General features: G+C 40.2%; 2 protein-coding genes and 1 long non-coding RNA gene across 5 annotated transcripts; all 3 read left to right on the top strand.

Moving 5' to 3' along the window:
* Positions 1–1437: 1437 nt before the first annotated feature.
* Positions 1438–22731, top strand: LOC311001893 (uncharacterized protein). Its single transcript, XM_083993072.1, has 23 exons — positions 1438–1555; positions 3443–4026; positions 4148–4243; positions 4633–4866; positions 4954–5101; positions 5183–5209; positions 5296–5854; positions 7583–7682; positions 14560–14635; positions 14875–14958; positions 15197–15295; positions 17772–17881; positions 18062–18230; positions 18346–18431; positions 18676–18748; positions 18845–19005; positions 19087–19416; positions 19622–19717; positions 19802–19905; positions 20004–20112; positions 20224–20356; positions 20451–20477; positions 21208–22731. The coding sequence occupies exons 2-23, from the start codon at positions 3445–3447 to the stop codon at positions 21759–21761; spliced, it is 3957 nt and encodes a 1318-aa protein (XP_083849198.1). The 5' UTR covers positions 1438–1555; positions 3443–3444; the 3' UTR covers positions 21762–22731.
* LOC311002233 lies at positions 8135–9653 on the top strand. The gene is made up of 4 exons (XR_014596230.1): positions 8135–8334; positions 9204–9279; positions 9385–9473; positions 9562–9653. It is a non-coding gene; the product is annotated as an uncharacterized lncRNA (long non-coding RNA).
* Positions 11091–14899, top strand: LOC311002222 (uncharacterized protein). Of its 3 annotated transcripts, XM_083993508.1 has the most exons (10): positions 11091–11169; positions 11344–11472; positions 11687–11797; positions 12133–12216; positions 12442–12514; positions 12597–12637; positions 13112–13195; positions 13351–14635; positions 14720–14757; positions 14875–14899. In XM_083993508.1, the coding sequence occupies exons 1-8, from the start codon at positions 11122–11124 to the stop codon at positions 13561–13563; spliced, it is 783 nt and encodes a 260-aa protein (XP_083849634.1). In that variant the 5' UTR covers positions 11091–11121; the 3' UTR covers positions 13564–14635; positions 14720–14757; positions 14875–14899. The 3 variants fall into 3 exon arrangements, with proteins under 3 accessions (XP_083849634.1, XP_083849635.1, XP_083849636.1); XM_083993509.1 differs by having other exon boundaries at positions 13112–14635; XM_083993510.1 differs by lacking the exons at positions 14720–14757; positions 14875–14899 and having other exon boundaries at positions 13112–13449; positions 14560–14600.
* Positions 22732–22886: the final 155 nt, after the last annotated feature.

The following is a 22886-nucleotide window of genomic DNA, read 5'->3' as shown; positions in this document are numbered from 1 at the left end:
CTTGAGGAAGAAATCTCAGAGCTGCAGAGGAAGAACTCGGAGATGCAGCAGCTCGTACAGACCGACGACCACCTCCACTTCCTGCAGGTCTGCACCAAGGTCACGAGTCAACATCAGTAAACACATGAATCAGCTGTTTACATTTTTGTGACATTTTAACTCTGGTCATCAACCACTGGGCCTCTAATTCAGGCTTTGAGCCGTTTACGCAGACATTTCTGCACACTGCTACCTCTGCATAAACAGTGTTGATTCACTGCTGAGAACACAGGAACAAAGATTATTTGTCTTTTTTTTTACTTTCTATTCTTCTGGGTTGGGTGATGTGTTTGCTTTAAAGGGTTAGTTTCACATTTTGTAAGATACACATACAGGGGAGGATTAACTGAGTTAATCAATACCACTTATGATACAGCAGGCAGCCTTTTTGCTTTGCTCACTCACTAACACCTGGAAATTTTACTTATCACATTATTTTTCATTTGATTTGTACAAACTGGAGTGTATGTGGGGATAATGTGTCGGCCCGTTTCTTGGCACGGAGCAGTTCCCAGACAAACCAAACCAAGATTACTTCTCATTGCAAAGACATTGCCCTTAACCATTAATTTAGACAGAGCTATACCAGCTGTTTCCAATGGTCTCTCCACTCTTGCTAAGCTAAGATAACTGTAGACTCGTATTAAAACAGATAACCTTGGTGCTGATCTTTAATCTTTGGTAGAGAGCAATGACATGTATGTCTCAAAATGTCAAACTTTTGCTTTAACAGGTTAATTTGAATGTATTTCCTCTTAAATTGTATTTAGAATAGTTTTTTTTCTATTTAAAACAGTCCTCATGTGCAAATAAAATATGAATGACGATGTTAGTTTCAGAGAATTGAACTAAAAGAAGAAAAAAAAAAGCCAGTTCACTAAATTCAAAACCTCATCTGGAGCCAGATTATAGCCAAATGCTCACTGAAAATATTTTGTATGAATGTAATTTATGCATGGGTGGATAATGTAATTTATTTTAAGAACAGTGTTTGTACATGCAGTTCAGAATTTCACTGTTCCAATGTTTTTTTAACGTCAAACACTGTATTTGTACAATAAAGTGCATTGTTGAAAATAAGTGACACAAATCAGTGCTTTCATATTGCGTAGGAGTCAATGCTTTTGACTCAGAAACTGACAGTGAAACTCACGGTAAAGGTTTCACTCTTGGTCTAGCATCAGTCAAATTTGGGAAACAGACAGTGTTGTACACATGAATCTGAAAACCTTTAAGGAGGTACATTATTTCATCTGTGCCAACTTCCTCAACATGCAACATGCCCTGCAGGGGACAAACATACACACGGAGTCATAGCTTGTTTGCATGCCTCTTTGAATAAAGCAAATGAACGACTGGGCTGTTGAACAGAAATGAAACCTAACAGAGGGAGGAGGTCCCGAAGGAAGGAACCACACACTTGCACAATCATGCACACACCACACGGGAGTAAGGCAAGAGGAACAGTTCAACAGACAGAAGCCTGGGAGTTAAGGAGCATCTAAATAGCTAAAAGGTAACAATATATTCTTCATCTATATTTCCTATAATATTATATCAGCTATGCAGATTTTAAATAGGAATTATGGATGATTATTTTTTACTTCAGGTGACTGTGACTTTATAGTGTAAGGCACTTCTCTATTCACTGTCCTGCATGATCACCTGTTGTGTGTTCAGAGGTCTGTTTACCTCACACTGCCATTCGTTTCTTGGGTGTCGACACTTTCGTAGGTTGCTGCCATTTTTAATTTAACACATACAAACACACAAGGCTGTCGCATTTGGCAGGTGTGTTACCTGTAGTAACTACAATAGTACCAGAGTGTAATTCTATTAGTGTTTCCTTGTTGAAATATGCCTTGTCATTTTGGCTTTAAAAGTGTGTCCAGATGAATGAATGAATTAAAAGATGAATTATGTTTGCGTAATGTAACGTGTATATTTTATTAACCTTTATAACCCAACCTTTGTCCTGTTAATTCAGTGTCTGTTGTAAGCTGCCAGTTACAGCTAGGGGTGTCTTATGGGGTGCTTGATGCTGACATTGTACTAGAGGTTAAATTGCACATGAATACTGGGATGATGACACAGTTCTGGGTGAAATAGGGGTTCATCATCATCAACTATAATATTTTGTGCTCTTCATGGGGCAGCAGAAAACAGAGAAGCCATTTCTACTTTTGAATTTTACCCTGTCTAGTAACTAACTAATTAGGGGAGGCAGTGGCTCAGGTGGCAGAGCGGGTCGTCCAATGATCAGAGGGTTGGCGGTTTAAATTCAGCTCTGTCCCAGTCGCTGTTGTAGTGTCCTTGGGCAAGACACCTTACCCACCTTGCCCCATGTGAATGTGTATGAATGTTTGGTGGTGGTCGGAGGGGCCGTTTGGCGCAAAATGGTAGCCACGCTTCATTCCACCACTGGTGAGGAGGTGGTATGAATGAATAATGGTTTCTGTAAAGTACTTTGGGTGCCATGAAAAGTGCTATATAAATCCAAGCCATTATTATTATTATTATAGGGGTTTACTCTCAGAGCTACAACAGACGCTCTAGTTACCCCCCCGTTGAGTTCTGTGGTAAATAGGGAAACTTAAAGGTCTAGTATAATATAAAGGCAGATGTACAGTAAATGAAACCAAAAGCTGCTTTATAAAGTATAAAAGTGTCAGCCTTGGTCCACAGAGAAATGCACACAGCCCGTATACAGGAAATGAGCCCTTAAATGAGCTGCCAGGAATTCTCTCACGACAAAGCAATCTAGTCTTTCAGGATTTGGTTCCTCTAGTATTTATATTGTTTTATACCATAGTTCGGGTGAATTCTCAATTCTGATTGGTGTCTGTTAAAAAATGATAATGGAAGCCCACAAATTTCTGGCTGACTCAACCGCTAGTTCATAACCATGACAAAAGAGACTCAGAATATATCTTATTTCACTGTTTATTTACCATAATGGCAAGAGAGTAATGAAACGTTAAGTTGTCATCTCACTTCCATCCACTGATCAACTGCTGTGGCAGAGTTGCTACTCCGTGGACACAGCAGGGTTCCTTGGCAATGCCTGCGGACGAGCGATATTAGCCCACTCAGCTATGGCTTGTAAATAAAACCCCTCACACACATTAAAGTATAAATACTTGATTAAATTTGAACCGCGGTGTGAAGAAATTAGACAATCCTTTTAATGTGTGAATTAATACACAACGAGTTCAACCATAGTCAATTTAATACACTCAAAAGTATGTAACTGGTTTGCGATGGTGCGTACCTTACTGATTATAATGTTAACAAATTGTTCCAAAATTGTCAATGGTGAACTTCTATGAAATGTTGGAAGTGGGAGGACTGAGACCTAACTGCTGTATCATATTTATACCTCACGGTCACTTTCTTGAAACAGATATGGCCTCTGCTGCAGCATCATCCAGTGAGACCTGCTCAATGGAGAAGCATCTAACCTGCACCATCTGCATGGATGCATTTGAGGAACCTGTCACTACAGACTGTGGCCATTCCTTCTGCAAGAAATGTCTTAACTGCAGCTTTGATTACAATGACAGGATGTGTCCCCTTTGCAAAAAGCCTCAAAACAGAATCCCACAGGTGAACATCGTCCTGAGGGACATTGTCCAACAGCAAAAGCCCAAAAAGACTGAAGCGGAAAATAATGAATTATACACTGGAAAGGATGGCGAAGTTGCCTGTGACATTTGCATGGAGAAGAAGCTGAAGGCCGTGAAGTCCTGCCTCGTATGTCTTGCCTCGTATTGTTCGACCCATCTGGAGAATCATTCTTCAACCAAAAGGCTGAAGGGTCACAAGTTGGTGGCACCTGTGAAGGACTTGGATGAAAGGGCCTGTCTGAAGCATGGACGCCCCTTAGAGCTGTACAACAGGAAGCAGCACATATGCATTTGTGTTCGCTGTATGGAAGAAGGATCAGAGGAGGTCGTCTCTACTGAGGATGAATGGGAGAAGAAGAAGGTAAATAAACATTATGGAAAGCCATCAATTTAACCCAAATCCTAAAAGGTAGTGCTTACTTGAAGCTTTTGTTGACACATTTACAATGTTTATGACTTGCTTTATTCTTTGTTTACCACAGGTTAAACTTGACAACGCCAAGACAGGATTGGAAGCAAAAATTCAGAAGAGAGAAGAACAATTGGATGAGGTTAAGACAGCTCTAAAACACTGCAAGGTGAGCAGACAACCATTACTGATGCTCATATCACCTGGAGTGAAGAGCCAAATCAGACCAGGTTGTCAAAACTGGTAGAACAACTTTCTGCTTTTGCACACATTATGCCAGTTGAATACAGGAACTGTAAAGTAATTACAGTTATGCCAACATGACAATACATGCAAGTCCCTTGAAGTTACAGAATCACCACTGGGAGGATTGGTATAGTTCATCAAAACCAAACACCCCCCAGAATCATTCAATAAATTCAGTCAAATTGTTCTCATTTTGTAGAAGTAGGATTTGTTCTTGATGCCATGTTGTATGGCATCTGTGCATCTGTTGTTGAGACAAAACAGGAGGTTCAAATGTCAAATAGATAATGCTTGATTTTCTCCCATTTTCAGGACCAGCTGGAGAGCGAGTGGTGGGACATTGAGGCTGTGTTCACGGCTGTGGTTACGATCGTGGAGAAAGCCCAGGCAAGAGCTCTTCAACCACTAAAGGACAGGAGGCAGGTTTTGGAGAAAGAGGCAGATGACCTTAAGAAGGATTTGGAAGCAGAGATCAGTCGTTTCAAGACGACTATCTCTGAGCTGGATCGTATATCTGCTCTTGAAGATCACATCCTTTTCCTACAAGTGAGACAAAGTTATATTGGATTGTCTACTTAAATTCTGTTAGGTAGTGCTGACTGTTGGTTGATCTATTTGTCTCTCTTTCTTCAGAGTTACCCATCTCTCCAAGACCTGGGTGACATCAAAGACTGGGCAGAGATAGAGCTGGACACATCACTGTCTTTTGGGACAATGAGAAAGATCACAACACTAATGTTGGAACAAATTCAACAGGAGCTGGAGAAACTAACATCCATTGGTAACTGCTAAACTATTTGTGGAAAAGTTGAAAACTGAGATGTTGACATTACTGATCTAAAACTATGTATTCACTTCACAGAACTTAAGAGAGTTCCAAAGTTTACAGGTGAGCAATTTCTTTCTCATAATACCTTGGGGAACATACACTTTGCTGTTGGGATCATATAGTTACTTTGAGTTTGTGCTTCACAGTGGACGTAGAGCTGGATCCAACCACTGCACACCAACGCCTTGTTGTTTCCAAAGATGGGAAGGAGGTAAAGGATGGAGGGGAGAATCAGGAAGTCAAAGACACACCTGAGAGATTTGACACGTTTGGCAGCATCCTAGGGCTCAACAGCTTGACCTCAGGGAGGTCGTACTGGGAGGTGGACGTCAGCAACAAGACCGGGTGGGACCTTGGAGTGGCCAGAAGTGACGCAAACCGCAAGGGGAAACTGTCCCTGGACCCAGAGAACGGTTACTGGGTGACCGTGCATTTTGAAGGCGACAAGTACGCGGCTCTGTCAGCGAAACCGGTTCTTCTCTGTCCGGACGAGAAGCCTCAGAAGGTGGGAGTGTTTGTGGATTACGAGGAGGGTCTCGTCTCCTTCTACAATCTGACGGCTCAGTCTCACATCTACTCCTTTACTGAGAGTCTCTTTAAGGTTGAGCTGCTCCCATATTTCAGTCCACATGACAAACAAGATGATAAAAATGGTGATCCGTTGATTATTTCTGCTGTGAAACAATCTGAGCAGCTCATGGATGAGTCATGAGTGTGCAATTAAAATGCAAAAGGATGAATGATGAATGAATTGTTAAAACGATGATGATTAAATGTAATCAATTATGCACTACTTTGTTTGTGTAGACCATGTTTCTGGTAAATTAATTTGCATTTAAGAAAGTTTATTTTTTATTTTTTATTTTTTTTTTAAACTGCTGGTGCTAAGGAAAAACTTTGAGTCAGTCCTGAAAAGGAAGAATGTAATCACATTAATATATATTTGTATTTAGTGATTTGGTGGTGTGTTGTCATTCCAATGCGCATTTTGTATGTTTTTTAATCTCAAAATCAAAATAAATAATTTATATTTGCAAATAATATCCATCTCTGCCTCTACTTATCTAATTCACCACTAACAAAATAATATTTCTAGAGGTGTATCAGTAGGGAGGTACACAGCTTTATTAAGATATTTTTGACAGACTATGTCTTATATGTAAAAAAAAAAAAAAAAAAAAAAAAGTAGTGTTTTTACAGTATGTACTCAAATGCAACTCCAGGCTTGAATAATAATTCACCCATGACAGTGTACCATGACCGGAGAAGCGTGTCAGTATAGGAGTATTTCACCACCTTTTGTTATAGAGACCGGATTCATTTCAGACAGATGTAGGCGTTTGGCGGTTTTTTTTTTTTTTTTGATACATTTTTTTGTATCCCTTTTTGGCGGGAAACGAAACTGAAAGTAAACAAGCAGTACAAATGCAGCGCGGGAGAACCGTTAGTGCCAGAGAGGTAACAACTCAACAGAGAGGAGGACCACCACCTGGTAGGTAACACATCAATACGTTTTATTGTCCGTTCAATACAAATGATGAAAGGGAGTAAAGCCCGCTGATGCCTTTTAAGTTTTAGTTAGTTTTTTTTTTTTTTCATTAATATTTGCTTTTGTTTAAGTCCGATGAAGTGTGTAAAATAGGTATTTTTGGGTGGGGCAGAGTTGCACGAGTAGTTGCATAAAAAAAAGAAGTAATTTTTCATCCAAAAAAATTATTCTCTTGAAAGTCTGTCCTTTAAGCAGTGAACCAATTTGGCACCAGTTTTTGGTAGAGGGATGGAGTATGAGAAAATGTGATAAGTAGGTGGATACAAGAATTTCAGATGTCCTTTTAGGGTTCTTTTGTAAGAGCTAAGATTGTTTAACCTCGACTTAAGTGTTTCAACTGAGAACACATTTGTCTTTCCCCTAAATTTAACTAGTTAACAGGAAAATTATTTTCTTAAATACTAACTTTTTAGACAAATAACATTTCAGCCTATGTTCATGTAAGCAAGTTCTCTAATAGACTTAAAGGGAAGTGATACATTCATTATAAAAAATATACAGTAGAGGAAAGAAGAAAAATTGTCACTTTCACAACCTGGAGTGCTGCAGCTGCTGCACTCCGACATATCACTGAAATGCATATCTTTATGAATCACTGACATATTTTTGTGTCAATATAGAAACAGTAGTCATCTTGTGTAATTAGACAATCACAAAAATAACTTTGCGTGCTATTTTTAGCATGCTTTATCCTGTACCTGTGGCAACAGTGGCCTAAATTGCATAGTATCTTTAATTTGTTATGAACTGAACATTTTAGACAAATATTACAAAGGAAAATTCCTTTGGGCAGTCATAACCTGCTCCATCTGCATGGATATATTTCAGGATCCTGTCACTACAACTTGTGGCCACTCCTTCTGTAAGGGATGTCTCGACCTCAGCTATGAGTTCACTGAAAAGGTTTGTCCCATGTGCAATACGCCTCTAAGAAGAGTCCCACGTGTGAACATCGTCCTGAGAGACACTGTCCAACAGCGAAAGGTGGAAAAGATTAAACTGGAAGATAGATAGAAATATAGCCATGGCTGATGACTTTTACACAGAACATAAGAGGAGGTACCATAAGCAGGTGTCTGTAGAGAGGTACGTGTATGACTGGTCCTGTCATTATACTTGCTTGCTGGAAGAAAATCCGGAGGTTGTCCGTGAAGACATACAGGAGAAGAAGGTAAATTGACTTATGAAAGGCTGTGATTCAAGTCTGGACAATACTGAATATTTACTTTAACCTGTTACATGCTGAACAAATGTATATTGTTACAAAACACAGAACTACACAAATGAAAAGATTGTTGCCACAAACAAAACGTATTGAAATTGTCACAAGTAAAACACGATGAGGCTAAATCAGTTGAAGTGGAATGAGACAGCAATTAGATTTAAAAGAAGAGTCGGTGCACTCGGAACTAACATTGTTTTTTGTTTTCAGAGTCTCCATGTTTGTCAGATTTGCGGTTGGTCCAAAGTGACGACTTATCGAGGCTTGAGAATTCACCAGGGGAAGAAGGGATGCACTCCCAAGGGAATGAAGATCCCAAAAACAGAGCGTGGCAACCCACAAAAACTTTGGGAGATGGAAGTGAAAGTGGAGACCAGACGTCAGTCAACAAGGAAACTGTATTACGAGGAGGAGGTACGAGTTTTTGCAAACTATTTATGCAGTCATTCATGATGCCCAGAGGGCGAATCCTGATGATCAAGCTAAACATGATGCATTTGTTTAGCATTTCAAAGTAATTGTGCATTTACTGTAGCTCAAAGCTGATTTGTTACTTCATTCATCTAGAGGTACACTTCCACAGGTACAACAGATTCACAAAAAGTTAAAATTCTGCCTTCAAAGTGACACATGATGAAAAGTAACATCCACCTGGGTTTGATATCTTTCAGGTGAGCAGATCGGTCAGGGAGCCTCCGATGGCTCAACCATCGGCGGTCCGCCCTAAAGAGAGAAAAGAGAGAAGGGAGAGAAGAGATCCAGTACCACAGGTACTTAACCGTTTGCTTTAGACTGTATATTATGAATGTCATTTCTTGCGTAAAGTATTTTAGTGACATTGGCGTCCTTATTAGATTTCAGAGAGAAGCTACAGAGGAATGATAGAATATCAAAGAGAAACAGAAACCACAATCAGGAAGGAAGCCAAATCACGTATGTACAGAGGAATTCAGGTTTATTATGACGTTATTGAGAATCTGTTAAATTTAAAACCACCACGGTTAAAAATGCCAATGTGCTGACCACCTCCTCCTCCTGTAGGAAGAGCCACAACGTTTTACCCAGGAGCCACAAACCCACAGCCAGTGTATCAGCGGCCGGATGTCTCCACTGGCGTGCAGGTGAAGCAGATTTAATGGAAATATCTCATCATGAACCAAAACAAATGAGGTCCTTACAAGACATGAAGAAATGAGATGAGCATATTAAAAACTATTTGTGTTGGGACGTGTCGGACACATCCAATAATATCTGATCTCCAACTTTCCCCCTCAATGTGATAGAATTTGCCAAAAGCACCAAGTAGGATGGACAGTCTAAACTCTGCAGTTGCCACAACAAACAACAGATACAATTCAGGTATGAACATCATAATTCATCCAAAACAACGTCTTGACTGAAAATAACAACCTCAGAAAGAATAAAAATGCTAAAGCTGGCACTGACTGGATCCTTTCACTACAGCTTTTGCTGCTTCCCAGCGCTATTCCCTAAGATCCACAAAATCAAACCCAGCCTATCAGCAGCAGCAGGACTTCTCCACACTTCCACGGGTAGAACAGATTCACAAATAGTTAAAATTCTGCCTTCAAAGTGACACATGATGAAAAGTAACATCCACCTGGCTTTGCTATCTTTCAGGTGAGCAGATTGGTCAGGGAGCCTCCGATGGCTCAACCACCGGCGGTCCGCCCTAAAGAGAGAAGAGATCCAGCATTATCACAGGTACTTAAAGGGATAGTTCACCCTAGAATGATATTTCGCTCATTATCTACTCACCCTCATGTTGACTAAGGGCTGGAAGAATTGTCAGAGTCCACCGTCCCTTCTCTGAGTTACAGGGGGTCTTGGCGTAGCAGTGCATTTCAATGCAACGGTTGCAAAGGGACACCAGAGCTCTTCGTAAAAAAACACACACAAAAAAACATCCAAATACCTCCATGATGCTCGTATGTAATGTCCGTCTTGTGCTGAAGCCCCAAATTGCGTAATTGTCCCGAAAAAAATTAAATAAGTCTATATTTTAAGCATGTTTGTAGCATTAGCTCCTAGTGTCTGTTGTCCGGTCTTCCGCTGCCAGCGCGCATGCGCAAGGTTCGCACTGAGACCGACTCGAGTCTCAGTCGGTCTCAGTATCAGTGCGAACCACAGAGAAGGGACGGTGGACTCTGGAAATTCTTCCAGCCCTTAGTCAACATGAGGGTGAGTAGATAATGAGCGAAATATCATTCTAGGGTGAACTATCCCTTTAACTGTTTGCTTTAGACTGTATATTACAATGTGATTTTCTTGCTAAGTATTTTAGTGACATTGACATCCCTATTAGATTTCAGACAGAAGCAACAGAGCAATGATAGAAAATCAAAGAGCAACAGAAACCAGAATCACAAAGGAACCCAAATCACGTATGTACAGAGGAATTCAGGTTTATTATGACATTATTGAGAATATGTTAAATTTAAAACCACTATGGTTAAAAATGCCAATATGCTGACCACCTCCTCACTTAGGAAGAGCCACAATGTCAGGACCACCACCTCCTGTAGGAAGAGCCACAATGTTTTACCCAGGAGCCACAAACCAACAGCCAGTGTATCAGCTGCCGGATTTCTCCACTGGTGTGCAGGTGAAGCAGATTTAATGGAAATCTCTCATCATGAACCTAAACAAATGAGGTCCTTACAAGACATGGAGTCTTGCTACGTGAATCTGTTTTCTTTATTGGATTATTTATCTCTCATGCTGTATCCTCATATCATCAACCTCAGGTCAATGGATTGACCAGGGGGTCGCCACCAACTCCACCTTCAGCAACAGCAATGCAGCCAACGGAGAAAGACAGGAATGATAAGGTGATAAATATACTCTTAGGTTTAAATTTGCATTTGCTCAGTAGGGCATTGTGTGATGTAAAAGAGAAATTAAATAAGCATATTAAAAACTGTTTATGTGCATTGTTATGTAGGGACACATCTTATGCTTTTCAGCACTTAAATCCTGTATTCCACAGGGTCTAAGGGCAGAGGATGTTGTTATGATGCTATGTAAAGCCCTTTGAGACAAACTGTTTGTAAGAATGGGCTATACAAATGAAATTGCATTGCCTTGCCTTGTGTTAACATAACTTTTCATGTGTGTGTGTATGCCGTGTTCAAGGCGAGACAAGAGACACTGAAACTTGAATTACAGCAGAAAATTCAAATGAGAAAAGAAAAAATGAGCAGACCAGCAGAAGAGAGACCCTGCAAGGTACAAAAAAATGTGATTGTTCTTTCCTGGGAATTCTGTTTTCTGTAAACCCTAACCCTAAAAAAATCAATCAATACATTTGGCAACAAGAAAGTTGATTTGTGAAATTTAAACTAGAATTGTCAAAAGTGGAACAGTTCAAATATTGGAAGTCCTTCTTTCTTTCTCTGACAGAACATACCAGATCCAACCAGTACCAGGAGCAAAACTAACTCTGCAGCAGCAGCAGAAGAAAAAGCCACAACACAACAAGATCGCATTGTTGAGGGAATCACTCGCACCTCAGCCCGTCTGCTTACAAAGGTCAGTGCTCTAGTGAAGGAAACGACAAGCAGATTCAATCAAGAACACTCAAGAAGACAGTTTCTTAGGCCAAGAATGTAAAAATCACCAGAAGTACCAAATGATATTTCTTAATCAGATTACATACTGAAATCAAAAAAATGCACATTTGTTCTTAAAAGCCAATAATCACTTCACTTGAAACTTTAAAAACCTGTCTCTCTCTCTCTGACAGTCTGTGCCCAAATCAACAAGTACTGACCAAGAAAACACAACAACAGCAGCAGTAGCGGCAGATCCCAGTGTAGAAGGAAGCTCTTGCACTTCATCTCATCCGATAACAAAGGTCGGTGCTCTCTGAGCAGGACAACACACAAACACACAACTGAACCCTGATTGAACCCTGCCCAGTTAGCATGCTAATCAGCTAGCTCTGACCAAACTTCTATCACTTATACATAGAAGAAAAGTAGTGATAGAAGTGGAGTAAACATCTGTGTTTGTGCGTTTAGCATCAAACTTCATTATCATACATGTTTCTTCAAGACTGTTACGTAAACAGCTGCTTATGCTAACATTAGCTAACAGGAAAACATATTTAGTTCCTTTAAAAGAAGGCTTTAAATCCACCCATAAAACAAAGGCAGCATTCTTTATTGGATTAAATGTCTCATGTTTCAGGCGAAGCGGTTTTCAGCCACCACAGTTCAGCAAACAGCCGCCCAACTAAAGAAACAAGACAGGGAGCATCAGAAACCATCACAGGTACACTGCTAATGCATCTGTTGTATAGTGTATCAATGGTAATGTCCAAGAGGCTGAAATATCTAACCAACCACGGATGTGTGTTGCCATTAAATCTTACATAAACATTCATAGACCCTAGAGAATTAATCCTACTGACACTGAATCTCCAGAAGCTGTTTGATATGAATGTAAATGGATCTCTTTGAGGATTAGACCGACAGCGATTTGATCTCTCTCTACTAGACTGGGCCCAACTCAACAAGTACTGACCAAACAAATACAACAAAAGCCACAACAAAAGAAGATCCCAAACCATGTATGTAGTGACACGGGCTACTGGACACAGGAAATTGCTCAATATTGAGGAAAATCAATCACTCACGGTCTTTTCTTTACAGATTGTGAAACTGCTGAGCCAGATTTCTCCACAGGCATGAAGGTACCGTCCACTCTTTGACATACTTAGAAAATGTTGTATTGAAAACTTTTCATCATAAGCATCCGGATCCATGTGGTTTACTTGAAGCCCACTTGTTAACATTAACCACACAGTTTAAAGGCTGGTTTCTTTGTTTATAGTTTAGCAAATGTTTGGGTCGTATCTGTCTGGTACAAGAAACTAAACCCAAAATGCAGACAGAAAGAAAACCAACCTTAAACAAAACCAAACCGGAGACACAGGGGGGCAAAGGACACAAGGGATGTAATCAAACACAGGTGTAAGACACAAGGGTGGGGCAGGCAATCCACAAGGAGGGAAAGAGAACAAATACAGGAAGCAAATCGACCTTGAGCTACACATGGAACTTCAAAATAAAACAGGAAATACGCAAATATCCAACAATAAAAGAGTCGTCTTAGTAGCAGATTGTGACATTATCATTTGAATCTTTGTACTTAAAAATGGTTTCAGGTGAAGGATTTGGCCCGGATGTTTTCAGCTACCACAACCCAGGAAACAGCAGGTCGACCACAAGAGAAACACAAAGAATCACAGGTTGTAGACCTTCTATAGATCATTTCACTTCCCTACAATGGTGGTTTTGGTTTGTTTTATTCTTTCTGATCTTGTGTGTTTGCATCAATGTACAATATTCTTCTAAAGTTGTCTTTATTTGATGTATACCTAAATTTTGCATACCTATGTTTCAGGCTAAGCCTCTGGCTCCGAGGTTTTCAGCCACAGCAGCTTGGCAAACCAAAAAAGTCCAACCAAAGGAGAAAGACGGTCAGGATCAGAAACCATCACAGGTACAATACCAGTGTGTCTATTGTATTGTATCCATGGGAGCGTCCACTGGTGTCGATCAACCACTGTTGTCCAGTCCCAAATATTTTAACAAGTATTGGATGTGTTGGTATTAAATCTTTCGGGACGCTGTATAGCTCAGTGGGTTGAGCAGGAGAGAAGCTATAGTCCTAACTGCTGCGGCCCTGGTTCGATTCCACCCGGCGGCCCTTTACTCCATGTCAGTCCCCCTCTCTCTGTCTTCTTATTTCCTGTCTCTCCCAAACTGTACTGTCCATATAAGACATAGAAGCCTTAAATACTTAAAAATAAATAAAAAATCAGCATGTTTTCCTAGTCCTAGAGATTTTAGTTTGGCTGTCACTGATAATCTGAATCACTTTTCACACAAATAACTCCCCAGATGGGAAACGAAATCTGATACTTAGATCACATTCCTGTTTTTTTCTGCCCTATTCCACTTCCTGTATCTGGCTCATATACAGCAATGATTTCTTAATGCTAATGCCACATCTGGCCCAGTTGGTGCGCACACAGAAGATTGCCCAAGAGTTTAGTAAAGTATTTTTGTCTTTTCCATTGCAAGCTTTGCTTGTTTTCTGTGTTTTACATCAATGTGAATTGAATCTGTGCTGATTATCCATGGTTGTTTGTACAAAACAAGACATTTTATGTCACAGTGACACTGACATTTCTCTGTTACTGTGTTTATCTTCTTTTACTCTCTGGTGTTTCCTCACTTTCCTCACTCAAATTGTTGAGTGCAGGATAGCGTTTCGTCAATATTTTTAATTTCTCTATGTTTTTAATTGTTGTTACAGTAATTCTGCATGACTGTGTGTGTGTGCATGTGAGTATCTGCGAGTTTTGTGTAAAGCACTTTGGGCGGCTTATCCATGCATGAAAAGTGCCCTATAAATAAAGTTTGATTGATTGCTTGACTGTATTGGACCCATTTTGCGCAGTTTTCTGACATCACAAGTTGCTACCCTAGGATATATAACACCCCAAGCATTAATTTATGCCCCACAGGAAAACCATGCACTGAAATTGACATACATTAATCAGTTTGACAGCAAATTAATCTGTAAAACTCTGCCTCTTTTTAACAGACTGTGCCCGAGTCAGTGGGTAGTAACCAGGCAAATGCTGCAGCAGAAGCCACAACAAAAGAAGAACCCGCATCATGTATGTAGAAGGAAGGTGTGTTCAAAGACAGGAAATTGCACAATAATTTGAACATGAAACTGCAATTTTCTGTTTTATTTCCAGTGAAAACTACTCATCCTGATGTCACCACTGGCCTGAAGGTAAAGAAACCTCCTTTAGTACTGGAGCGTGCTGTGGAGCAACACAAATTCATCACAACCTCTTTTTTTATGGTCAGTGTCATTGTAATTTGTTTCTGAATGTTTGACATGTTTCAGGTGAGGGAGCTGGCCCGGATGTTTTCAGCAACCACAACCCAGGAAACAGCAGGCCCACCACAGGAGAAACAACCACTGTCACAGGTTGAACACCTAGTCACTTCATTGTTATGACAGTTGTGAGAGGCCTGCTGGAGCACAGAGAGGGTCAATGTTGTATTGTTATATTTTTCCTACCCATCTCTTTGTGACCTATCTGGGTTATAATACTGTCATTATCATCTTTCAATTATTCCTTATTTCTGAAGCTGTTGCATGCACACTTTGGTTTAATGTTAGGTTCTATAGGTCCTCTTTACGCTGAGTGTTTCATGTCTTCCAGGTGAAAGAAATGGCTCGGATGTTCTCGACTGCTACAACCCAGAAAACAATCCGGCCAAAGGGGAAACACTAAGAGAAAGAAAACTGGCACAAGTGATGGGTCTACTGTAAATCGTATTGTATTGACTCCAGGGTTCAAAAGACAAAATACAATCAAGTGGTAAATCTTGTTTTCAGGTCACAATGGTGCCACTACAGTATGAGCTAAGAAGTCACCACTGCTCAGTTGTGGAAGTATTTTCTTTTTATCTGTGTTGCCACTCAATGTTTTTCTTTACATGATATCCTCAATATTAGCTATGCAGCATAGAAACACTGGACTCTTCCATATAACACAAAAGTCCTTTAACTTTATGCTTTTAATGATTTTACATTGTTTACTAGAAGTCTTTGGCTTCCTCTGTAATCTGTAGGCTACAGTACATGTTGGACTGGTCAAAATACAACAATACCCATGGGCCTTGGCTGTTGTGAAAAGAAACCAGTTAGATGTTTGAATAAGGGTGGTGGTGGTGAGTTCTTATGCTTTATTGCAGCTCCTAAGTACATAACAGTCTGTCACTCAAAGTTATAACCACATGCTTTTTGCCAGGGCCATTTAAGAAAAAAAAGTTAATTAGCAACAAAACACACCATTGCTTTATACTGGGGTGTTTCACTGCCACATTCAGCTTTATTTGGTCTGATAAGACCAGTGGGTTGCAATGGCTAATGTTAGAAACCCTGCTGTTAATACTGCAGCTGTATCTTTGCTTTATTGTATTTTAGCTGAATGCTAAACTGCTGACTGGCTAAATATCAGTAGGTTAGCATTATCTCACAACTGTCATAGGCCAATTTGACTGTTAGACTTGAAGGGTATATTGGAAAACTGATTTGGAGTCAGTTTTACACATAACCCGTTATGTAAAAAACTGAACCAGTTTAGATTTATAAATGTATTTTTGATAGGCATGAACATCAGATTTGCTATTTCGTCAATTTTTATTAGGGATCTGGGGATGTGTTTTTTTGTTGTTGTTTTTTTTACATTGCATATTTACCTGTGTATACCTGTGCTGTAGTAGCCTACGTCAAGAATTAAACAATTAAACGATGACTACCTGGTCTTGTTCAACATTAAAAGGGTAGCTATTATTAACCTGGGTGTAGGAAATGAAAAGTAAATGGAAAAACAGGCGCCTCTGTTTAGTTTTGCACGAAACGAAACTGAAAAAGTAGAAGGTGAAGAGAAGAGGAGCGACAGGAAACAAACAACAGAGTATTCAGTCAGAGGAGCAGAGAGCAGCAGCAGCAGAGGAAGGTAAGCAACTGGACGTCTGACATCATGTTATTTAAAATTTAGTTACGCTCTGTGATATCGTCATACTGCATGTTAATTATATGTCAGGTTATGAAGGAATATAAACAGGAAAAGTTATATGTTGCTGCAGAATAATAGTGGCTTATAATGTCCGGGTGATGAGGGAAACAATCAAATTATAAAACAAAACAAAACTTTTATAATTTGAACATGAATTTGAGACATGTTTTTTTTTTTAAGCACATTTATTTATATTTGACAAAATGCGAAGGAGCAATATAGATGTAACTCGTGACTGATGGTTACACTATATGGAGTAATTGTAGCAGAACTGGGCAGGTCTATCATGCAAACCTGTATACCACAGGATTCTGGGTGTGTACAAAATAAAAGGAACAAGGAAGCCTACAGGTATACAGGTACCAAGGTGTCATGGTGAAATATATCTGTATGTTTCCTACAATTAAAGTTATTTATAGATGCACATGTGTTAAGTTAATATTAACTGACGAAGTCCCAAGTCCACCCATGCTTATTGTGTGATAGCAGGTAGAAGAATAGGGAATAGTATTGTTTTTTTTTTAAAGTGATATTGTAAATTTCCTGGTCTTGTTGTTTGAGTGTAGCTAATGCAAAATGTTTCTCAAAGGATCAATAAACTTTGATCGGACTTGCTCCATGATTTGGGATAATGACAATTCTTTGGTTGGTTTTATAGCTTTATGTCTGTGTGTACAGAAATTTGCATCAGGAACTATTCCAGTGTCGTGCAGCAGAGTGTGCTACATACTCAGTGCCACTAGAGGGCGACTAAACACCTTCTAATCTCAGTACACATCCAGGTTGGCAGCACATAAATGATTATAAATTGAAGATTTAGAGATTTTCCAGTAGATTTAACAAAGATTCCTTTTCTCTGATCCATGTTTACAGACACCTGACACGATCAACATGAGCCTCCAGGTTTGCCACTGTGGCTGGTCCAAAACGACGTCCTACCAGGGCCTGAGAATTCACCAGGGGAAGATGGGATGTACCCCAAAGGGAATGCACATCCCAGAGAACAATGGGTTGAGTTTCCTTCCTCCCTTCACCTTAATGTCACCTCAAATTAAAGACCCTGCGCTGGATATATTCACCACACCTTGGAACTATGGTGAGTTTCATACAATTAATTTTCTGTCTTCATCCTTAACTGAACATGTTCCTTTTATATACCCCAAAAGATGCATAGAAACACTGAAAAAAAATTCTTCCATTATCTCTCAAACAGATCCTAAGTTGAAGGGCATAATGAGCATCCCAGAGAAACAATTTCATGTCTGGAGGAATCCGGACCAAAAGGACAGCACACCATTTAGCAGTACTCCAGTCAAGGAGGAGGTATTATCAAGATCAGATGAGAAATTATAGAAGGCCACAAACATGTCGCAAGTTTAAAAAGACATTAAGCTTTGAGATGGATTTCCCAATGTAAAGTAGAATGGACATAGAGACCGTAATCAGAATATATTCTTTATTGAGTCACATTTTGACATATAAAAATGTAAAAAATGTTTACAGATGTTCAACATGTCCGACCTGAGCCTCCAGGGGATGATGGGATGTAGCCAGAGGATCCCTGAGGACAAAGGATGGGGAGCAAACAGTTCCCTTCCTCAGTTAACTTATATGACGCCACAAAAACAAGATGAGCCTTCCGTGGATATATTTTCCACTTCTAGGATGTCAGGTGAGTTTTAATCCAATGCCCTTTTATAATGAATCTATTCATAAGCCTATCAGGAAGTAACACACTGGAAAACAAACTGCTTTGTTTTTAACTGAACTTTCCTGTTTCCTTGCAGTGGTTGAAAATCAGCAGCAAACAATACAGATGGATGGAAGCTCGGACAAAACTCATCAAAGACTTGATTTCAACACTGATGCGCAGGTGCAATAGATTTCCGATAAGAACACACAAAAACACACTACTGTATAAAATTCTTATTTCATCTTTCTGTGTCTTTTGCTTCTCATTTACAAATACTTCATGATGTAATTTTACGTAACTTGTTGTCCATTATTCAAGAATGATATAAAATATGAAAGTTGGCAGATAAGTCAATGGTTTTATGGTTCTGTCGAGTGAACATGATCAACTCTTTACTTTTCTTTGACCACCTCTAAACGTGCAGGTGCCGCAGACCTTCACCAGCCAGATGTATCCTGCAGCTGCAGATGTTACAGTGAATGAGACGAACCAGCTGTGTATGTATTGCAATTGCTGTAATGCACAACAAAACAAGAGCACACACATGGAAACAATTGAAAGCAGCTTTATTTGGGACCTTTTTTTCTCTGCAGTCTTTGGGACTCCTCAGCGCTCTCTTCCAACCACCACCAAGTCGGACAAAGCTCGTCGAGCTCTTGATTTCTCCACTGGCGCCCAGCAGGTGCAGCAGACATGTGATTCGCTGTTTCAACGCCACAATGGGAACCAAATCCAGGTTAACCCTGTGTATCACGTAAGTAGGACTAGTTCGACTTATAAACAACAGTATCAATGAGGCCCAATGCTTCAGAATTAATGCTTTTATTCCTTTTAGATTCAGCAAGTGGTCCTAGGGTTTCCACCAAACACAGCTCAGGAAACAACAGCCAGTCCAAACGAGAATGAGTTGGAACGAGAGTTTGAACGGCTGAAAGAGCTGGAGAAGGAACGAGAGAAAGATCGACAGAGAGAGCTGGAGAAGGAACGAGAGAAAGAACGGCAGAGAGAGTTGGAGAAGGAACGAGAGAAAGAATGGCAGAGAGAGCTGGAGAAAGAACGGCAGAGAGAGCTGGAGAAAGAACGAGAGAAAGAACGGCAGAGAGAGCTGGAGAAAGAACGAGAGAAAGAACGGCAGAGAGAGCAGGAGATTCAAAAACAACTAAAGGTACCACCCTTGTTTCCTTGTGTACCTTGTTTAGACTTTGTGAATCTTTGGATCTTTGGATTTTCCTCATGTGCCATCAAGAAATTAACATATTTGGATTGAAGTGAAACATAGTAAACTACAGAACTGCTAGCATGGCTGTAGACACATGTTGCATTCACATGCTGTTGTGTGTTCATTGTGTTGTGTTGTGTTTTCGTTCAAGGCAAGGCAAGACCGTAAGAGGGCCGAGTTACAGCATAAACTCAAAATCAGGAAAAACCAGGTGGCAGAAGTCAGATCATCTGTAAAAGGCTGCAAGGTAAAGTGTGACTAATTGTGGTTTTTATTCAGATTGATACATAATATGGAACCTCTAATCTCCGCGGTCTGTTGTCCTCTTCAGGTTGGCTTGGATGCCGAGTGGCTGGAGATCAACAGCGCGTTCTCCGAGGTGATCAAAGTTGTGGAGGGCGCTCGGCAGAAAGCCCTTCAGCCTCTGGAGGAGAGGTCAGTCCTTTGTAGCTCAGAGTGTAGCACAATAACACTGATCGATCAGATCAGATCAGATCAATCAGACATTTTCTTTCTTGTTCTACGACTATTAGGAGACAGAAGATAAAGCGAGAGGAACAAGCTCTGGTCCAGAAGCTGGAAGGAGAAATTGATAAATTGAAGAAGAGCATTGAGGAGTTGGATAAAAACCCAGACCTGCAGGTGATCTCCAAACCTGACGACGCACACAGGCAGTTTTAAACAAAACTTAAAGGCACAAACAGGAAACAATGAAGTGATTTTAATTCTTTCCCCCTTTACAATCACACACAGATTCCTTTGGACAAACCTGGAGATTGGAAAAACGTGAGTGTCAACACTTCATTCTCCTTCGGTACCTTGAGAACCACAACTTCAGCCATGATGGAAGAAATTCGTCGGAAACTTGAGACGCTCTGTTCTGTTGGTGAGTCTCTCCCTCTGGTTATCAGGGGTTGTATTTCATTAAATCATTATCTGGATTCAGTTTTTTCACCTTGAAATTATTTGTATCTTCACAGAGCTCATGAGAATTCCCACGTTTGCAGGTACGTTTGAAGCCTTAGTGCTGTGCAGTATTTGGAGTTGATATGTCATCCCATGCATCAAAGAGCAGCGTTAACATAATTTTGCCTGAAAATTAGTCAAAATTTCCACAAATGATCTAAAATATATTCATAAAATTACATGTTTTCTAAAAGAAATGTGTCAAATGTCAAACTGGCAAACACTAGTTGTGAGGTTTCCTATTGCCGTAGCAATGACAATACTTAACGTGTTTAAAGTTAGTAAAGGATAGGTACTAGGGGGTGTGAGGAGCAGGCCTTCATCAGGACATCAAATGAAGAGACACAGCCTGTCCCTAATGATTAGAATAGATTTTGATGGCCAAAGGTCAAAGGTCAAGGTTGCAGTGACTTCATATAACATGGTTTTGGCTTCCTGAATGCAACATCAACAACCTTTATAAAATTTGAATAAATTCAAATTGTCACTTTGACTCAAGGATGAGGTGAATAGATTTTGGTGGTCAAAGGTCAAAGGTCAAGGACCTTTACCCAAGACATCACACAGCAATTATGACATTTTCACACCAGTGGCCCTTCACTCATACAGTGTTTTGTGCTAGGGGAAAGTGACCAATTAATCAAAAGTGAATTCCTCTCTGAACACTTTATCTTGAAGAAAAGTTTAAGGGTTTAAGTGCAACTCTATATTTGTGTTGTATGATATGATGATCACGATTGTCTTTCCATTTTCCCATCGTCTGTTCTGCAGTGGATGTGAAGCTGGACTCCACCACAGCTCATCAGTGCCTCGTTCTCTCTGATGACGGGAAGAAAGTGAGAGACGGAGGAATGACCCAGGGACTTCCTGACACTCCGAAGAGGTTTAACATGCACGGCAGCATCCTGGGGCTCAACAGCTTGACCAGTGGGAGGTCGTACTGGGAGGTGGAGGTCAGCAACAAGACCGGTTGGGATCTGGGTGTGGCCAGACGTGACGCAAACCGTAAAGGGAAACTCTCCCTGAACCCGGACAACGGTTACTGGGTGACGGTGCATTACGAAGGCAAACGGTACGCCGCCCTGTCAGCTCCGCCCGTCAGCCTCTCCCTGAAGCGGAAGCCTCAGAAGGTGGGGGTGTTTGTGGATTACGAGGAGGGTCTTGTGTCCTTCTACGACGTGACGACTCAGTCTCACATCTACTCGTTCACCAAGTGTTCGTTCGGTGGCGAGATCTTCCCCTATTTCAGTCCACATCTCAAACAAAATGGGAAAAACTCGGAGCCTCTGATTATCTCTGCTGTGGAAACACAGTGGTGCTTATAGAGAGTGTGTTTCTGCTTTTGTGTTAGAGAGGGAGTGCAGCTATATATATATATATCTGATGTGAGCTGAAACCTACCAGTTGAATGAAGCTTTATAGTATGTTTGAAAGTATCAGAGCATCTAAATATATACATAATATCCCATCCTTTTTGTGACTCATTCATGTTTTACTTCTACTTCTCTCTGACATTGTCATCATATGAAAAAGTTTTTATGAATATTGTAAAATGTATAGACTACTATATTTTATATTTGGCAGATTTGGATGTTGTATTTTGTAAATTTTGCAAAACAGAAAATACTCTTGCTTGTTATGTCAAAGTTTAAAATGACAAATGACATGAACTGGTGGGGGGAACTATTCTCATGTATTTTCATTTAATCACTTTTTCATTTTCAAATAATTAAATAAATAAAGTGATGTTTAATTGCAATTGTTATAAGTGACCATCATACATAATTCTCAACTCAATGCTGCATGCATGCACTTGTTTCACTGGCTTGTTCAGTTGCACGTAACATGCAAGTTTGTGCACAAGTCTTCGAGGGTCTGTTTGCACACATGAGCTGCCCACAAAGCTGCACTCCCCTCAAAATAGTTTCAGTGGTACAACATATGAAATGACAGATAGAGAGAGGCTCCAGTACTCAGGAAAACCTCTGTCACACTTGCACAAAACAGCCACATGAAAAGTAGTCATCGCACTAAAAGGCCTAAGAAAAAAACTTGTCACACTGAACTGCCTCAGGATAAAAGTTGTCACACTGAACGGTATCAGGAAAAAAAATTGTCAAACTAAACGGCATCACCTTAAAGTTTTCACTATGAACGGCATCACCCCAAAAGCCTGTAAATATTCTCATTTGTGATGGTGTCACTGGAACAGCATTGTATATTGGAGAGTTGATGTCTCAGACCTCCTCCTCTGTTGATGGATGGTCATCATCATCGGTCTTGTGAACGCCCCCACAGAGGTTAAATATACCTGGATCTCAACACCAGATAGTTGGACCAGTCCCAGCCTGGTCAGATGCGTACATGAACTGATGAAGCCTCTTGGATGAGAGGTGAAACGTCTTCATAGACAAATAACCCAAGTCCAGTTCCATTCGATTTTAATTTCC

The sequence above is a fragment of the Trachurus trachurus genome, assembly GCF_905171665.1.
Source record: "Trachurus trachurus genome assembly, chromosome: 18".
NCBI lineage: Eukaryota > Metazoa > Chordata > Actinopteri > Carangiformes > Carangidae > Trachurus > Trachurus trachurus.
Note: the sequence above shows the minus strand (reverse complement) of the source record. Positions and strands in the feature narration are given on the sequence as shown.

What these genes read in the sequence shown, in the direction of transcription:
- LOC311002222 (XM_083993508.1), top strand. Translation starts at nt 11,122, where the DNA reads ATGAGAAAAGAAAAAATGAGCAGACCAGCAGAAGAGAGACCCTGCAAG. An exon ending in CAGAAGAGAGACCCTGCAAG is followed by an intron (nt 11,170 to 11,343) that starts GTACAAAAAAAT and finishes TTTCTCTGACAG; the next exon opens with AACATACCAGATCCAACCAG. An exon ending in CATCTCATCCGATAACAAAG is followed by an intron (nt 11,798 to 12,132) that starts GTCGGTGCTCTC and finishes CTCATGTTTCAG; the next exon opens with GCGAAGCGGTTTTCAGCCAC.
- LOC311001893 (XM_083993072.1), top strand. Translation starts at nt 3,445, where the DNA reads ATGGCCTCTGCTGCAGCATCATCCAGTGAGACCTGCTCAATGGAGAAG. An exon ending in AGAAACAACCACTGTCACAG is followed by an intron (nt 14,959 to 15,196) that starts GTTGAACACCTA and finishes CATGTCTTCCAG; the next exon opens with GTGAAAGAAATGGCTCGGAT. An exon ending in GAGAATTCCCACGTTTGCAG is followed by an intron (nt 20,478 to 21,207) that starts GTACGTTTGAAG and finishes TCTGTTCTGCAG; the next exon opens with TGGATGTGAAGCTGGACTCC.